Source organism: Blennius ocellaris, assembly GCF_963422515.1.
Source record: "Blennius ocellaris genome assembly, chromosome: 12".
Lineage (NCBI taxonomy): Eukaryota > Metazoa > Chordata > Actinopteri > Blenniiformes > Blenniidae > Blennius > Blennius ocellaris.
The window spans coordinates 6,582,052-6,598,784 of record NC_137661.1 but is presented as its reverse complement, the minus strand read 5'-3'; the positions used below and the strand labels follow the sequence as shown (position 1 = coordinate 6,598,784).

Below are 16,733 nucleotides of genomic sequence, written 5' to 3'. Positions count from 1 at the left end.
TTTGCTCTTTTTCCGCTCCCTTAGCAACAGTACAAATATACAGCTCTGACTCACCTGTGCATCCAAATGCAGAGAAGAGAGGAATGAATACAAACAGTATCATCTTTCCTCTCGGCTCTTCAAGTCAACTCTCCAGTTGTTTGTTCGCAACAATCTTGTTGTTCTCTTCTCCTGCTTTTCTCACTTTGTGAGAAATGCATTGATTTTACAGTTTAGCTCTCACGGCTCCTTCTGTATCAATGGCTGGCAAACATTCTTCCATCCATGTGTCCAAAGAGGTCATATTTAAGTGAATTAAAAAAAAGTAAGAAAAATATCTTTTCCAATTTTTTTAACTTTGGCTTTTTTTGCAGAGGAGGATCAGGAAAACCATCTATTGGCAAACGTGTATATCTGAAACTCCAGCAGCGCTCACCTCTGTACCAGTTTGCGTCAGAAATATCCACCAAATCAGAGAGCAGGCCAATGTCCCTCCCAAAACTGTCCATCTTTTCCCTCCACAATATCTCAAAAGAAATATTTTTTTTTCTCTCACTTTGTCCTTTGTGGACACGTCGGTCAGCAGCTCACACCTTTGTTTGCCTGTTGTTTGTTGTTGGCCACAGAAAATGTTGTAAATTCAGTTTCACTGGACTCAAAGTGAGACGGAAGACATAGAAAAAAACGTTCAATATAAAAACAACAGTGGAGACGCTGTATAATTAATAAGACCGTCACGTTAAAACACGTGTGTTAATGAGCACCATGATGATTGAATAGCGAGATCATACAGAAAACACGAGAAACATTAAGATCCAAAGAGACGGATTTGTATTCAGGTGGGTTGAGAAGAGTCCAGTGGGAGAAAAGAAGAGTTTTTAATCAACACACATGTTGTAACCTGCCTCACTTTCTTTGCCTCCCACACAACTGAGGAGTCTGCCTATCCCCGATCCACTTCAAAGGGCCCTCGTTACAGAAACCATCACACATGCACAGAAAGAACCAGGGAGGCTGGGGAGGAAGCAGGGGAGGAGGGTGGAAAGGGGGGGGGGGGGGGGTAGAAGAGCGGCACCGCTTTTACCACTTTTACCATAAAAGCATGACGACCATCTGTTCCAGCTGATTATTTGCCTTATCTGCCATCGCAATCTTCATCATCATGATGAGTGTTACAATATAATGCATTACTGTATCCTCACTACTTTCAGTAGCAATGTATTTGCAGCTGGTTACTATCTTTAAATAAGTAGTGCAGTCCTGAAGTTTCTCTGATCTTATTACTCGTAAAAATCTCTTGTTGACGAAAACATTTACTGGTTGTGTGTTAGCATATTGTTAAAAGAACTCTTCACTTTTGATGAATTAACAGCACTGAAATACTCTTTTGTAGAAACTTGCCCTGCACTGTGCACGGCCAACACACAAATAGCACTTAAAAAAGAAATAAATCTAATGTTTAGAAGACTTTTTCAACTTTATCTTTAAGCTGAGTGAAATTAAGTAAGACCAACGGGGAAAAAATATGAATACATGAAAATCCAGACAGCTTAGTAACAATAAAAAGCACAAATTCTTTTTCTTTTCTTTTTTTTTCTTCTTTCCTTGCATTTTGAAAGAAATTCAAAGAAAGTTCCTTTCCCCCACTGGGCCACCCAGGCGTGATGCCTGCACAAGTGGGAGAAACATTATGTCAGGTGGGAAGACCGACAGTCCGCAACTGGCGCTTGAGGTCAGACGTAGGTTTATTTTCCTATTCAGGCCCCTGTCCAAAAACATCCTCTGCAACATCCTCAATGTTCTCCAGGTGCTGACCAGACAGAGTATTCTCTCAACCCGGGGAGAAACGCTGTGAGATGTCCTCCTTTTTTTCTTTTTCTTCATTCATTTGATTTAGTGCTTCTCATTTCAATATATCAACTGGTCATTTAGGTTATAGAAGCCATGTGGCTGACATTTGTAGGGGGGGGGGGGGGGACCACCCAGGGGCCTTTAAGTATACTGACAGGTTTGTACGTCACGGGGCTTTAGGTCAGCTATGAGCCCACTCGCTTTCAGAAACAGTAAACTTCCCACGTGTCTTCGACACACTTCATGCACTCGACCACAGTATGTACAATTTCAGCCATCGACACTTACACTGACACATAAAAAAAGTTGCTGAGTAATCTTTGCCCTTTTTGTGCCCTTTATTATCTGTTCCGTCTTTATCTGTTTCTCTCAGACCTTATGATCTGCCGAACAAGTGGGCAAACAGAGAAAGTGGTAAAAGCTGATTTCCAGTGACTCCTGTAAGAAAACAGACTTCCTTAGTTACCCCCTTTACCGCAAACTTGTATCTGACGTGACCAACAACAGAAACAAAAGTACTGTCTTTACAAAGATGACAATGTTCTAAAAGCACATTTCAAAAGGACATAATAACAGGAATATCATTCAACCATGACACAATCTACAGTAAAACAACTCCAATGGCATTATCACAAATGTCAGCAGACCGTGTCTAAACAAGGGAACATATAACGACAATGAAGATATGATATGGCAGTGTTATGAGGACTCTCGAGAATAGTACGTACCCAACAAAGTAGCTCTTCTAAGTAAATATGAGTACGTAGTTTATAGGTCATGTACATTATTTACAGTAATTTTGATTTATGTTTGCACTATTACTCAAAACATGACAAGTTAAATTGCATAAAACCTTGATTCACTCAATACTCAGATGGGAGTTTCATTTGTCATTTGATTGATTCCATAGTTCAGGGCCTAAAGTATTAGGGCAGTTCAAGGTGAGTCGATTTTGAAACTAATTGTTGTTGAACCGCTTCTCCTTCTTCTCAGCCGAGATAACAGAGTGGCTCAAGAGGCTCGACAACAGCAATATAGCACTTATTGTCCGTCTCCTGGACGCGTCTGTGTGCGGTGAGTTTTGATGTCCTGGTCATTCCTGAACGTTCCTGAACGTTTCCTGCCACGCTGTGGCCTTCCAGGCAACTTTCCATGAATCTGCTGGGATCCAGGACTCTGTGAACAGCCAGCTCTTTCAGCGGTCATCATCTGTGGCTTTACCCTCTGTGTGTGTAGAGAGTCAGTCACTGTCTTCTGGAAAATGTTCAAGTCAGCAGTCGTCTATATAATTGCAGAAGTACAGCAGTGCGTGTTGACCGTGTGCTATTTATACTGCATAAACTGACATGTACTCAAAAATTACATGACACATTGTGATATTTTGAGATGTGTTTGTTGTTGGCAAATTGTTTGTTTTCAGTTTTTGAGTCATTTTGGGAGAGTTGAGGTAAACCAAATTATTTTTAAGAATAATATTAACACTTTTCAAAAAAGGTTTTTTTTTTTAATATACTTATTCCAATGAAACTGTGGCATGTTATATTTTTCAGGCACCTAGATTCATTTTTATGATTACTTTTCATGTTACTCTCTATATTTTATAATATATTATAGTTTCAAACGTGAAAGTTTGATAAATGTTGAACCCTAATCTAAGTTATTCCTCACGATTAGGATAATGTATTCAAGTAAAGCAATAACAATAATAATTAAATGTGCAAGCAGCCTTGATCGGGACCTCACACTCTGGCCGGGTTTGGCCTAATCATGGCCTCTATTGATCAAATATAGATCTTGGAGGTTTTAACAAAAAATGACTTTTATTTTGAAAGATTTGAAAACAAATCTGCACCTTCACTTTTAAGTCTTCTCTGTTATTATATTTTCTCATAGGCATTCGATACCATGTGAGCAGGTGACTTTTACTGTTCTTTTATTGTCTTTTATATTGCCCATGGTTTTTTATTTTAACTTGTTGTAACTGTTTGTTTTATTGCGTTTGTCTTTATCTTTTATCTATTTTATGCTAACGTGTGAATGTTTATATCATATTTATTCTTTGTATAGCACTTTGGTGCCTTTAAAAGTGCCTTATAAATAAAGTTGGATTGGATATCGTTACTATTTTAACACAAGTAGCTGCACTTCTTCAGTAAAGAATGTGAATACATTTTATAATTGTGTCTTGTTTGGTCGCGTTTTGTTTTGTTTGTCAGATTCATGCAACTATGAGACTTTTTTTTAAACATATTTTCAAATAAACTTTTATGTCAACACCATAATGTGTTTTTGTCTCACAGGGGGCACAGCAGTCATGGAAGACTGAAGTGACTCATGAAACTCGCTCCCCCTTTAGCTGCTCGATCATACCAGGCTTCTAAACTCTGAGGTTCAAGCATTCAGCAAGTTGGTAAATGCTCTCAGCAACATTGCAATTATAGCTTCAGATACACTTTTATTCATATTTTGGGAATCTTTCACATGAATTTAGCCTTTTTCTGATCAAAAACTGTGGTTCTCCAATACAAAAAAGAGAACCTCATACAGTACTTGAACAATCTGCTTCTCCTGTCCATTGCTTGTCAGGGTAAAATGAAACTTGGTGACAAAAGCACTATGGTTGGGATGAAAAGGTCCGAGGAACCACAGGAGCACTTTGTGTAAGGCTGCAGTTTAAAACCATGACTTTGACTAGTGGGTGTACCACAGAGATGTAAATAATGAAGCCGACTGCAGGCAAACGCTGGGCTAACTGTGGTGGTGTCCCAGTGGAGGACAGATTGCTTCAGTATTTTGCTTTTAACTGTGCTCATAAACGTACTTCCAAAACTTTAATAAAGCCATTCTGTAATGAGTTGACCTTAGAGGCCGCGATGATTCATCTCTTTTTCAGAATGTCATAAATACTGTCAAGAAACAAGAACCACTTTTGATGAATATCTTGTTGTTTTGGGACATTTACCTCCTGCACTCTTTTATTTAGCCTGTAAAGCGTTGAATGCATGTGTGTCTGGGTGTATTGCAGTTGATTGTCACCATCTGAGTAAATATTGGTTCGAAGACATTATGCATTTGGCAGAATGGCATTTATGGCTGTACACTTGGAACAATTCGATTAGTAAGTGGAGCAATGGTCAAAGTATTATAGGATTTAACTTTTTCTCTACATACAGTGCCCATATTACATTGATTTTCACAAATCAAACTATTACTTCATTTATAAATTGCAAAATTGAGTACAGGAATTGTAGAGGTTAAAAAAAAGTTATTTGAGTAATTAAGAATGTGTCAGCATAACAATGGTTGCAAGTTGTGCATTTATCATTAAGATGACTGAGTCAAAGGAAACCTTGCTCAACTGAGCGTCTCATAGCAGACTGGCTCTTGACATTGTGTTGTAGTATGTGAAAAATCTTACTTTAAAAACCTCAACTTTTGGCATCCCTCCACAGACTTAATGACCCTATAGTGGATACCAATTGTTTTGTTAAATCATTGTAGTCAAGTCACGTCAAATCACTTTTATTTATATAGCACTTTAAAACAGCCGTGGCTGAAGCCAAAGTGCTTCACATAATAGACAAAAATAAAAATAGATGACTGTCTTTTATCAGTATTTTCACATTATCTTTCATTAACGGTTTAAAATACAGATCATTATTACCTCAAATAAGAAAACAAACAAGACTAACTGAACGAATAAAGACTTGTCAGAATTAAAAAACTTAAGCTCTCTGAAAATAAATCATTATTATGATGATGAAAAAGGTTTTCTGCTTTAACTTAAAGTGCTCATTTCAACGTGTACGAAACGTGAAGTGCAATAAATCATTGATGACAAATGAGCTGATGCAATCTTTTTAAGTGGAACAACTGTATTAGGCAGACACGTGTGTAGAAGACTGGAGAGGACATCTGGAAATGGCGTTTCGCATTAGCTGTGTGAAAGTGAATGTAATACGATAGTTAGGTAGCCAGCAGAGAGGAGCCTCCGATCCCACACAAGACTAACCAGACTGACGGCATGTTTTTCTTCCAATGTGTCAGTGGAGAAACGTTGCCATACAAAATACTTATAAATTGAATCAGGTAAACTGCATATTGCATATGTTTTATATAGAACTGAATCCTGGTGATTGTTGTTGCGTCAGTGTCTGGTCTGATTTTGTTCTCACTGCTCCAAGCACAACGCTTCTTCACACTCTGTGAATCATTCAACAATGATTTCTTCTTGCAGCTTGTTGCACCTTCCAGTGGCTGGAAGGTGTATCTACTCAGAATTTTTTGAAAATCAAAAAAGAATTTTTTTACTGTAAACCATGTAAACAGACTGGCCCCATCGTTGCCCTCACCTGAGGCAATAAACAAAGATAACACAAGTGCCTCTGCAGTAACTTTTTCCTACCAATTCTGAATGAAAGTTTCACTGAGGCAAAAAAAACCCCCAAACAAACAAATAAAAACATCAATAAATATTTGCAGTTAGGTACCCCACTGGAGAGGTCATCAGTCCATCGCAGGGCAAAATACCACAAACAGTTAACCTCACATGCATGTTTTAAGACTGTGGGAGGAGACCCGGGGGAGAACGTTGAAAACTCCACACACAAAGGCCTCGGCTGGTATTTGAACCCACAACCTTTTCACTGTGATGCAAGAGCGCCAACCACTGAGTCGTCATGCAGCCCTTCATCAAAACATTGAAAAGCAAAAACGTATGTTGTCATGTGTTATTATGGGCAATACATGGGGTACGCATGAGCCCAGGATGAAATAGAGCAAGGCGTAGCAAATCAAAGGTCTCCGCCTCAGCTGCGCCTCAGAGCCCTTTGGCAGTCATTTGTAACTCCTCATCTGATTAGGCAACAATGCAAGGGTTCTTTTCCACCAGTTTTAATGTCGGTAAAGCACAAATTCTCCCAGTCGCTTCAGATGGCATCATCAAAAGAGCCGATTTAGATTGCATGTGTTTATGTCCGTCTGAGAGACGATGTAGATGAGAGCATGTCTGAGGGCCTCACATCTGTCCACATGTTCCATCTGCCAGTCTGACTCTGGCTGACTCCAGTTAACCCTTGAAAAAAAGCCCACAAAAGGGCATACTGGCAGAGTAATCAAGTTATATATTGTTTTAACGAAATAGAACAATCTAATTTATGTTGTAAAGAAGAGCCAATGCATGCAATTTCAACAGCTGCAGAAAGTTTATATTACTATGCACATCATGATTTGACAGTTTTTTGTTTGTACTTTTTCGACACCTGTGTCCATTTTGTTCCACAATGCAATTACGGTAGTAAACATTTGAATGTTAAAAAAAAAAAGAAATCCACATGGTACTCACAGTTAAACAAACAACACATCAAACAACATGAAGTCAAAATTCAAAACAGTTCCCACTCAGTGATTCTTCAAAAATCAGTTAAGGTGATTTTCCTTGTTAGATTTACAGAGAAACAACTGGTGATGCAGAGATCGAAACAAAAATGTCAAAATCACTTGCGTCTGATTTACTATTAACTCAATGAATGTTAAAATACTGTTATTAAGATTCCTCAGATTCCTTCCTTCTGTATTTATTTCCCACCTTCATGCTTTCATGCAGCAGGGTACTTCTTGGTTTGTTACTTGTTACTCAGGTTGTATTTCCCACTAGACTGTGTTCACATGATAGTAAATAAGCAATATGGCCGTCTCCGGCAGTGTAACTAACATGCTGCGGTCAGAATACAGAAAAAGGAAAAAACAAGCTCAATAAACAAACCCAGAAAGTATGATTTATTTCCACATTATATTTAAGCACATTTGCTGTACGGTTGTTTGCTGCTGTCCTCATCTAACATTCACCATAACTATTCCTATGAAGATTTATTGTTCCAAACTACAAGACTATTACACTGAATTCATGCCTATTTGTGTGGGAAAACCACATCTATACATGGAGCGAGTACGTGCTACCAAGTGATGTCAGAATCTTTTATTAGGCCTCTCCAGTCGTTCCACTTTCCCGATGGTGTGTTTCAAGTATTTTTTCCCCCCCTGTCAAGTTGGACTTTTCCCTTCCAAATATTAAAGAACACACCACTACAGTCAAACCATCACGTCAGAGACTTGACTCCACGTGCTGACGTCAGGTCACAATGTTGACATTTTTCGCTCTACAAACAGCAACAGCAGAAGTAATATACCCAGATTAAGGATGTGTCTCATATATACGATCTTCACACTTATGTGGTTTCCTGCAAAATATAACTGGAGCCACTGGAGTTGCATTTTAACATGTTACGGAGGACTGTCTACGAAATGTAGGCTGAGCTGTTGTGACCTATATTGTACTCGGCGACCTCAGTTCAAAACAATGCTGTCAATCCAGTGTAATCCGGTGCATGCTGGGATATTGAGGTGGTATTTTTTTATGAGCGAGACCAAACGCTCATAAAGTCTTTGAAGGCATCAAAAGAGCAGCCAGCTCTTCAATTTGACACGTCAGTTACGATCCACTACAAGGATGCAGTGCTTCTGAAGACAATCACCCCCTGCGTCTTGTCTGCCCAGAGCTTTTGTTTGGCTCATCGTGTCGACGTCAACTCAACTTCAATTGAACCACACCAAAGTTTGGACGTTGACTGAGACACTGCTTTTCAAACTGACCGAGTCCAATTTGACATTAAGGTTTAGATGGTGATATTTACATCTACACAAACTGACCTCACCGAGTACGCTACTCCACCACCTTCATTTCAATCCGACTGAACTTCACAACAGTGGATTAGTGTTATGTAATAGAAATTAAATGAAGCAGCCTTATTTTTAGTTTGTTCCGTCATACATGCCAATCTCTGGCGACGCATTGGTTTCAGTTCAAAACAGATTATAGCCTTTTTTCAACAGTGAATACTTCTAATTTAATATTGTGCTCTCAGAAGTTTGTGCTTGTCAAGTGTGACTTGAGAGAAAGTCTATCGCGCTGTTCTGTAAAGCCTTGTAATTCAGTGTATGTGTCAAATAAGTGTTAACAGATTTTCCAAACCTTGAAAATGAAACAAAAACAGGGAAATATTATGTTTAAAATATACAATTAACATCTCTTTTTCAAAGAAACATGGCCGACCCTGGAACATTAATAAGCGATTGAGCAGTGCACTGGTCTCTGCCACTTTGTTTATGACAATATCACTGTCCACATACATGAGGATTCCTTCCTCAGTGCTCATGAGCATACCTCCATATTTTTAAAAATGCTCTCTAAATTCTCAGCACAAATATCCCCTTTTCACAAAGCCTTCTGATCAGTTCAGCTCAGTTTCATTAATGTAGAGCTGAACCATCTAGCATCTCAGGACATTTCTCATATGGAGCAGGTCTCCATCCGACACTTCATTATACTGAATATGATAATATGATCTGTCCTGTGATCAGTCCTACCTGATTGGAGCCACTGGATCTGGTTTCTGAGGACCCAAAAGACAAAGTTTATCAGTTATGTGGCATTGCATTATACTATTATTCAAATTAAATAATTTTTATGTTACATACCACAAAGCCACACAATTCATTGACTTGATAATTAAATTGAACAGTGGTTTGGAGGCAAAGTTAAACATCGTACCTGTTCCATCATTATTTGTTGTTTCTAACCGTAAGCTCGTTCTAATGAAAAAGTTGCCAATTTAGAAAATTTTGTTGCATCTCTTTCCAGAGCTTTCCTCTTTTTTTAATTCCAGCCTTCTCTACTCCGCCTTGTTCTCTCTATCCATCTTTGAAACACCACTGACCGAGTGAAAACAGATACGATTCGCCACTCGGGCCTGGTGTGTGCCTGCCTGTCTAAAAGTAAAAATGGGCCTTTGCACACCTCCGTCCAGGCGGTGGCGCTGTAGGCTCGATGGAAAAGGACAGAAGGACAACGGACGGATCATTTTTCCGCAGAAGAAATGTTTCCGGACGACGCTATTTGCGGTGCGGACTGTGTGAATGTCGCTTTGAATCGATTGTGAAGAAACTAGAAGTTTTCCACCTTTTTTCATCGATACTTTCACGTCAAACGGACAATGGCGGCGCCGGGTATGTATTTAATCCTGGTCATGGACTCTGTTCAAGGAAGTCTATCGTCCCTCCTACAAACGCAGTGTTCGGTATAAAGCGGCGCGAGTCTCGACGTCAGCTTTCACCAAACCAGCGTGTTTATGTGGTTTACTCCACCTCGTTATGTCCAGGAAGTCATTTTAGATATGAAATGCACCGTATGTCAACTATTCAATGATGAGATCAGTTATTTCGGTTTTATCTCGGCACTAGCTGCTCGTATATGACGTCCCAGTTCATAACCTGCTTTTGTACATCTTAACTGGTTCCAGATGAATCATTGTTGTGATCTACTGCAAGACAACAACAATAACAATAATAATAATAATAATAATAATACTTCTTTTGATACGTTTCAGGTCCCAACAAGGACAATATCAGAGCCGGATGCAAGAAATGTGGATATCGTAAGTGAAAGTGTTTCAACGCACACATTACTGTCACACTTGTTTTTTACATGAATAAGAACTCTATGAGGTTGTTAGTAGTGAGTTTTTGTTTAATGCCTTGTGCCCATCTTTCTGATAAACTCCTTAACTTTCTCAATTTTTGCAAAAATATCTTTGATCCTGTTTTCTTTGTGCGTGTGTCTTAGTTCCAATGTAAAATCTGATTCCTTGTGATGTTATTGGCGCAGACACTACCATGTCTCACCACAACCTGCCATACAGTCTGTATTGAATATCGGTCAAAATGTACAAATCGACTTGCTTTTTCATTCATTAAAGTTTACTTTTGTAATGAGGACACATCAACCTTAATATTATGATTGATGTTGGATCATTTCTGCAACAGTCTGAGCTCCAGTAGCTTGTCTGTCAGATCAGCCCAGCTGGGCATTACCTTCCTATGAATATTAGTGAGCCTTGATCATTCCAGCCTGGAAACACCACACCAGAGCTTCTCAAAGTAATTGAGTGAGGTCGTTTGGAGGTTTCACCCTTTGTGCACGTAGCTTCATCAGTTTTGTTGACTAGCCAGCCTGGTCAAGGGATCCAAATGCTTTGAGATGCCTCCTGCCTGGACAAAAGAAGGATTCAAGGATTCTTTATTGTCATATCAAAAAAACAATGATACGAAATTTGGACTCAGGTCCCGGTAAGCCAGTAATAAAAATATATAGAGCGTAAAAATATATACATATACAAGAGCAGAAATGTAAAGTGTAAAGTGTTTGTAGTGCAAAATTATGAGGGAGTCTACGGAACATGGCTCGAGTTCACTAGTCTCACAGCTTCAAGGAAGAAGCTGTTCCTGAGCCTGGTGGTTTTGCTCCGAATGCTCCTCAGCCGCTTTCCTGAGGGGAGGGGCTGAAACAGTCCATGTGCTGGGTGGGTGGAGTCCTTCATGATGCGGAGGGCCCTCCCCCTGCATCGTGCTGTGTAGAGGTCTGAGGTGGTGGGGAGGCCGCTCCCGACAGTCCTCTGAGCGGCCTTTACCACCCTCTGCAGAGCCTTCCTCTCAGCGGCGGTGCATCCGCCATGCCACACAGTGATGCAGCTGCAGAGGACGCTCTCCACCGCACAGTGGTAGAAGCTCCTCAGGACGGAGCCTCCAAGGCCCGCCCTCCGCAACTTCCTGAGGAAGTAGAGGCGTTGGTGGGCCTTCTTGACCAGACGGGAAGTGTTGGCGCTCCAGGTGAGGTCCTTGGACAAGTGTACCCCCAGGTACTTGTAGCTGGAAACCACTTCCACAGCTGCTCCTCCGATGTGCAGGGGAGCGGGGGGGCACCTGACCCTCCTGAAGTCCACCACCATCTCCTTGGTCTTTTCCCCATTGATGCAGAGGTTGTTTTCACTGCACCACTGCATCAGGTGTTCCACCTCCTCTCTGTATTTGGACTCATCGTTGTTTGTGATGCGTCCCACTACTGCTGTGTCGTCCGCAAACTTCACTATATGACAGCTGGGGTGTATTGCCGTGCAGTCATATGTCAGCAGAGTGAACAGGAGGGGGCTCAGCACACAGCCCTGAGGTGAGCCGGTGCTGAGGATGATGGGGGAGGAGACGGTGTCGTTGATCCTGACAGTTTGTGGTCTGTTGGTCAGGAAGTCCAGGATCCAGTTCCCCAGTGTGGGGATATGCCTTATCCCAGCAGAACTGTGGTTTTGGACATGCTCTGACCCAGTCCTCAGCCATCACTAATTGGCTTCTGTCAAAGTTCTTGAAATCATTAAGCTTTGTAATCTTTGGCACAAAGCGATCAGTTGCTTCTTCGTGAACTTCCTAAACAGGTGTCATAATAAACAACAACTGCATTGGCTGATTCATGGACGTTTATGAATTGTCAGACAAAAACAACTACACTGAACTGTTGTACAACCCTTTGAAGGGTTTCCAGATTGTTCTTCTTGACTGTGAGTAATGTAATAATTCTGCATTTCTTCTAGATGTTAATCTATACTGTCTGTAACTTGTGTTTTGTCAGCGGGCCATTTAACGTTTGAGTGCCGAAATTTTGTCCGGGTGGATCCCCAGAAGGACATTGTTCTGGATGTGAGCAGCACCAGCAGTGAGGATAGCGAAGACGACATACCCGCCACTCAGCGCAATGAAAAGCTGGGACAGGGTGGCCAGAATCGTGAGTGTCACGTTCCATGTGCCTTCTTTACTTTTCTTTTTCTGAAGCCTTAAAAACACAGCACTGATTTTAACTTGATAAGGAAATGTCCCTAAACAAAATTCACATGAATTAAACATATTTGAACTTCAAATCAAATTGTATTTGTATAGCCCTTTACAATAACCCAGTGCTCCAAAGCGCTTTACAACAAAGCTATAAAAACAATACATTAAGAAATAAATACAAGAATAATACATAAAAACAATAAATAAAACACGGGTGCTGACTGTGGGAGGTGCGTTTTCAACTTGAACTGTTGAAAACGCAGGACTTGATATAACTGCTGTTACGTTGTGAATGTATTTACGAGGGATGGGGCCGAATCGGAAATTTGCGATCCAATCCGTGAAGCCTGGTCTGTGCTTCTGCTTAAATGAGTCCACATGTTTCCCTGCCTGCTCTGCTCTGCTCGCTGCAAACTGTGGAATGGATTTCCTGAATCATTACTCCGCATCTCATTGACACCCGCCTCCGATCTCAAAATCCATTCCACATTGTGCATCCAGCTTAGGAACTAGTGCCGTTGCGCAACCCGACTTTTCATGACAACATGTCGCTGTTTGGACGGATTTTATGCTCAAAACACTGCAAAGCATCGACGTTAATGTTTGTAAAGCTGCTGTATAGCAAGGCTGCAGTTTGTGCTGCGTTGATAAATAATTTCGTCAGGAATTGACAAAGTGATTCTGAGGTTTTAGAGATAGAACTAGTTTATTATGACATGATGATGTCAGGCAGACCCCCACATTGTCCAAAGTGAACAAAACTAGTTTGTACTGTTTTCTTTTCTGAACTTCTACTAACCTCAACTTATCTTTTGAGAGAATACATGCAAACATTCAAACATTTCATACTTAACTGTAGAGAGGAGTTTATTACAGCCTCATATAAAATCAGCAATAATAATATTAAAACAAACAGAGCTCTGGTATGAGGATAGTATCAATATCGGCAGATATCCAAATTCGAGTATCTGGATCGGTGCTTCCCCAGTGTTTACTGTCCAGAGTTTAACTATGATGCTTTGTAACAAAGCTACTATGTCAAAAATGAATTAATAAAGAACAAATTAAATTGAAGTTTAAACAAATGCTTTAGGCTTTAGGGTTGAAGTTAATATAATTATATTAAGAAACTAATATTTGCTGTTATTCCACTGATTTTGTAGGATTCACTTGGACCCCACTTGGCGTAACGGGTGTGAGTGAGAGACGGAGTCACTGATGTGTGTTGCTATTTCAACATGATAACTGTTTTCATTCTCTTCCTTCGTGTGGTAGGTTCCAATAACGACAAGGATGACGAAAGGAGAAAGCGACAAAAAAGAAAGAAGAGCAAAGACCCGAAATCCAGAAAAAGGTCATCTTTATTTCACATTAAGGGAAATCCTGATAAGTTATTCTCTCTTCATAAACGAGTTGTCTTTTCATCGCAGAGCAATTTAACTATGCAAATGAACATCTGCAATATGCAAATTTTAAAACACATTAGCTCCCATGGTGTGAAAGCAGACATACACATTAAGCAATTCCTCCACTGATTATTATTATACCAGCGGTTGAGGTGAGGTGATTAGAAATGCATTTCAGTTGACAAAAACATCTGTTTTCATCTATTTCATCAACTTTCATTGTTCTAGGTCCGATTCATCATCGAGTGATGAAGAGACTCCTAAAAAGAGAAAGAAACACAGCAGGTCATCCTCATCAGACAGGGAGGAGCTGAGGAAGAAAAAGAAACTGAAAAGCCACAAGAAGAAAAGCAAAAAACCAAAAAAGGAGCACGGAAAGCACCACAAAAAGAGACAAAAGAAAAGGAAACAGGAATCTTCGTCCTCTTCCAGCTCCAGTGAATCTTCAGAAAGTGACTAAAATCGGCTGTGCAGCTTTTTAAAAGTGTGTTTAGGAGACATTGCGTAATTGAAGCAGCTCATTTTGTTTGACATGAGTGTCATTCATCATGATGTTTATTAGATTGATTGGTTAAGTCACAAAAATCTGATATTGACTGTTAAAAACTTCTACTTATTATGAGAATTATTGTTTTTTTTCTTTTTTGTTTGTGTTTTGTTTGTCTGCCAGGGCCTCATGTTGACTCGTTTGCTAGATTCCCGTGTGTAACAATGAATCTTGATACACGGAGTGCTGTGTTACAACTCTACCCCCCAAATGTCAGATTAATGTGTACTTGAGCCCAACTTATTTCCTGTTTTTTAAAAGAAGCTCCATTCATTGTCGTGTTTGCATTAGTTTGACTCCTTACTTTTTTTTTTTTATCACACCTTGCATAGACAGGTTTCATTGTTTTTACTGGGTCAGTAATTGGACGACTTTGTTGCGCAAAAGAAAATGCTAAAGGATTTTCTTGGGGTTGTACATAATGGATTTGCCGATTTATTAATTCCCCTCCACATATTGAGCGTCATTTACAGTGGTCATTCCAAAATAAGTCCTCTGAACTGAGCCTCCGTGTTGTTTCATCTTCACATGCATGGTTCTTTGTCGACATAGAATAAATATATTTTTTATCAAACATTCATGTTGATTTATGAAGTAAATATCTTCATTTGTACAGTGTGCTGTATATCAAGAAAGGTGGAATGTCTCGTGAAGGAGGGGCCAATGCACTCATTTGTCAGGTAGAGGGCAGCAGCACACCTAAACTGGTAGATGGTTAACTGAAGTTGAATGAATAAAGGAAGAAAATGACCTTTTACTAAAGCAGATATCGTGTTGCCTCCTTCACAAAGTGGGAAAATACGTGCAAGGGAGTGTTGTGCAAAGAGGAAAGGACAAATTATAGTATATTTAATGACATTACGTTAGTTTTATATGTACCACCCACAATCCAGTGCATGGTTGTTGAAATAGATCAGTCCATCTTTTTTCTGGGGTTATGATAGCAAGATGGGGACCAGAAAATCCATATTGTCCCCTGCAACTTCCTTCAGCTCTTCTGGAGGGACCCTGAGCCCACCCTAGGCCCGAAGATGTGATTGATGTGAAATAGTTTATTATCTTTATTAAAGGCACACATTTCTCACCATGAAATCTAGAAATATAATGTAAATAGGCTGACGCCCTGGATCTCTCCTGCCTTTACTGTATAATCTATTAAGATGCAATGACGGAAAATATCAGTACTTTAAAAAGAGAACAGGGGAATGTCACGAAAGTTTAATCCTTGTTTCACATATGAAACGTTTCATGTAATAATCCTTACTTTTGTTCCGTATGGATGCTTTTCTGGAGCTCAACAGTCAAGTACCTGAAACAGGTCCATGATTTATATTGTTTCTCACTTTGCTTTTTTTTTGTTTTTGAATTGTCGTTTTTTTTCCGAATGAAAAAAAGCAAAGACGACATCAGATAGTAGAAAAGAAAACTCGTCAATAGAAGTAAAAGGTGACGCAAGCGCATTAAATGCAGTTTATTTTATTTGAAAGTAATTTTACTCCACCTGGTGGCCATTGTGTGAACATGAAGAAAATGAGCTGAATAACCTCAAAAAGCAGTGAGAATCATCTTTTCTGATACCGTGAAACAAAAACAGGTAGAGATTTCAGGACTGTCAAATACTTGTATGAATAACAATAGCAGCCATCGCTCCTGTGGTGGCGTCCTTCACGGTGGGGAAAGGAAATGCATCCAAAACCAGTTCAGATGAACCGAAGCTGGACCGTCTTTTGCAGACCGTTGTGATATTTATGAATTTAGCCCAAAGCTGAAGCACCATATTGTTACTTTCATAAAATTGAAACGATTTTCGGAGGGCATTGTGTTGAGTGACAGCTGGTTATAGATAGGCCATTAATTTTCCTTTGCCTTGGGGAAGAGGATATTTTTCTAGACATCTGCAACATCCTGGTATCTCCATGCATGGCTGCCGATCAGTGCCTGTTATGATAAGACATGTCCGGCGTTTCTCAGTCTGCAATACAATTTACAAAAGAAGAACAAAGCAGCGAGACAAAGACTGTGAGGCATTCACAGTCCAATTTAAAGAAGGTTCTGAATTGTAAGACAGAAGCTTGGATGATGAATTTGCAGTTTGATCCTCTGACTCTGGCCTAATCTTGTCAATAGATATTTATAGTGAAGTCCAATGCAACCACTGATCTTCTATACAGCTTCGTTCCAGCAGGGGTTCATCACCGGACAAACACAGAGACAGACTTGCATGTTTTCAGACAATA

The 16,733-nt window shown here is 39.9% G+C and overlaps 1 protein-coding gene across 1 annotated transcript; it reads left to right on the top strand.

Moving 5' to 3' along the window:
* The first annotated feature begins 9,770 nt into the window (after window positions 1-9,770).
* Window positions 9,771-15,104, top strand: srek1ip1 (SREK1-interacting protein 1). The gene is made up of 5 exons (XM_080506691.1): window positions 9,771-9,894; window positions 10,275-10,322; window positions 12,344-12,496; window positions 13,819-13,897; window positions 14,178-15,104. Exons 1-5 carry the CDS (start codon window positions 9,882-9,884, stop codon window positions 14,407-14,409), a joined length of 525 nt encoding a protein of 174 aa, XP_080362817.1. The 5' UTR covers window positions 9,771-9,881; the 3' UTR covers window positions 14,410-15,104.
* The last annotated feature ends 1,629 nt before the right edge of the window (window positions 15,105-16,733 follow it).

Excerpts from the sequence above, each read along its gene's own strand:
- srek1ip1 (XM_080506691.1), top strand. Across the intron at positions 12,497-13,818 it reads GGGACAGGGTGGCCAGAATC|GTTCCAATAACGACAAGGAT; the intron begins GTGAGTGTCACG and ends TTCGTGTGGTAG. Across the intron at positions 13,898-14,177 it reads GACCCGAAATCCAGAAAAAG|GTCCGATTCATCATCGAGTG; the intron begins GTCATCTTTATT and ends TCATTGTTCTAG.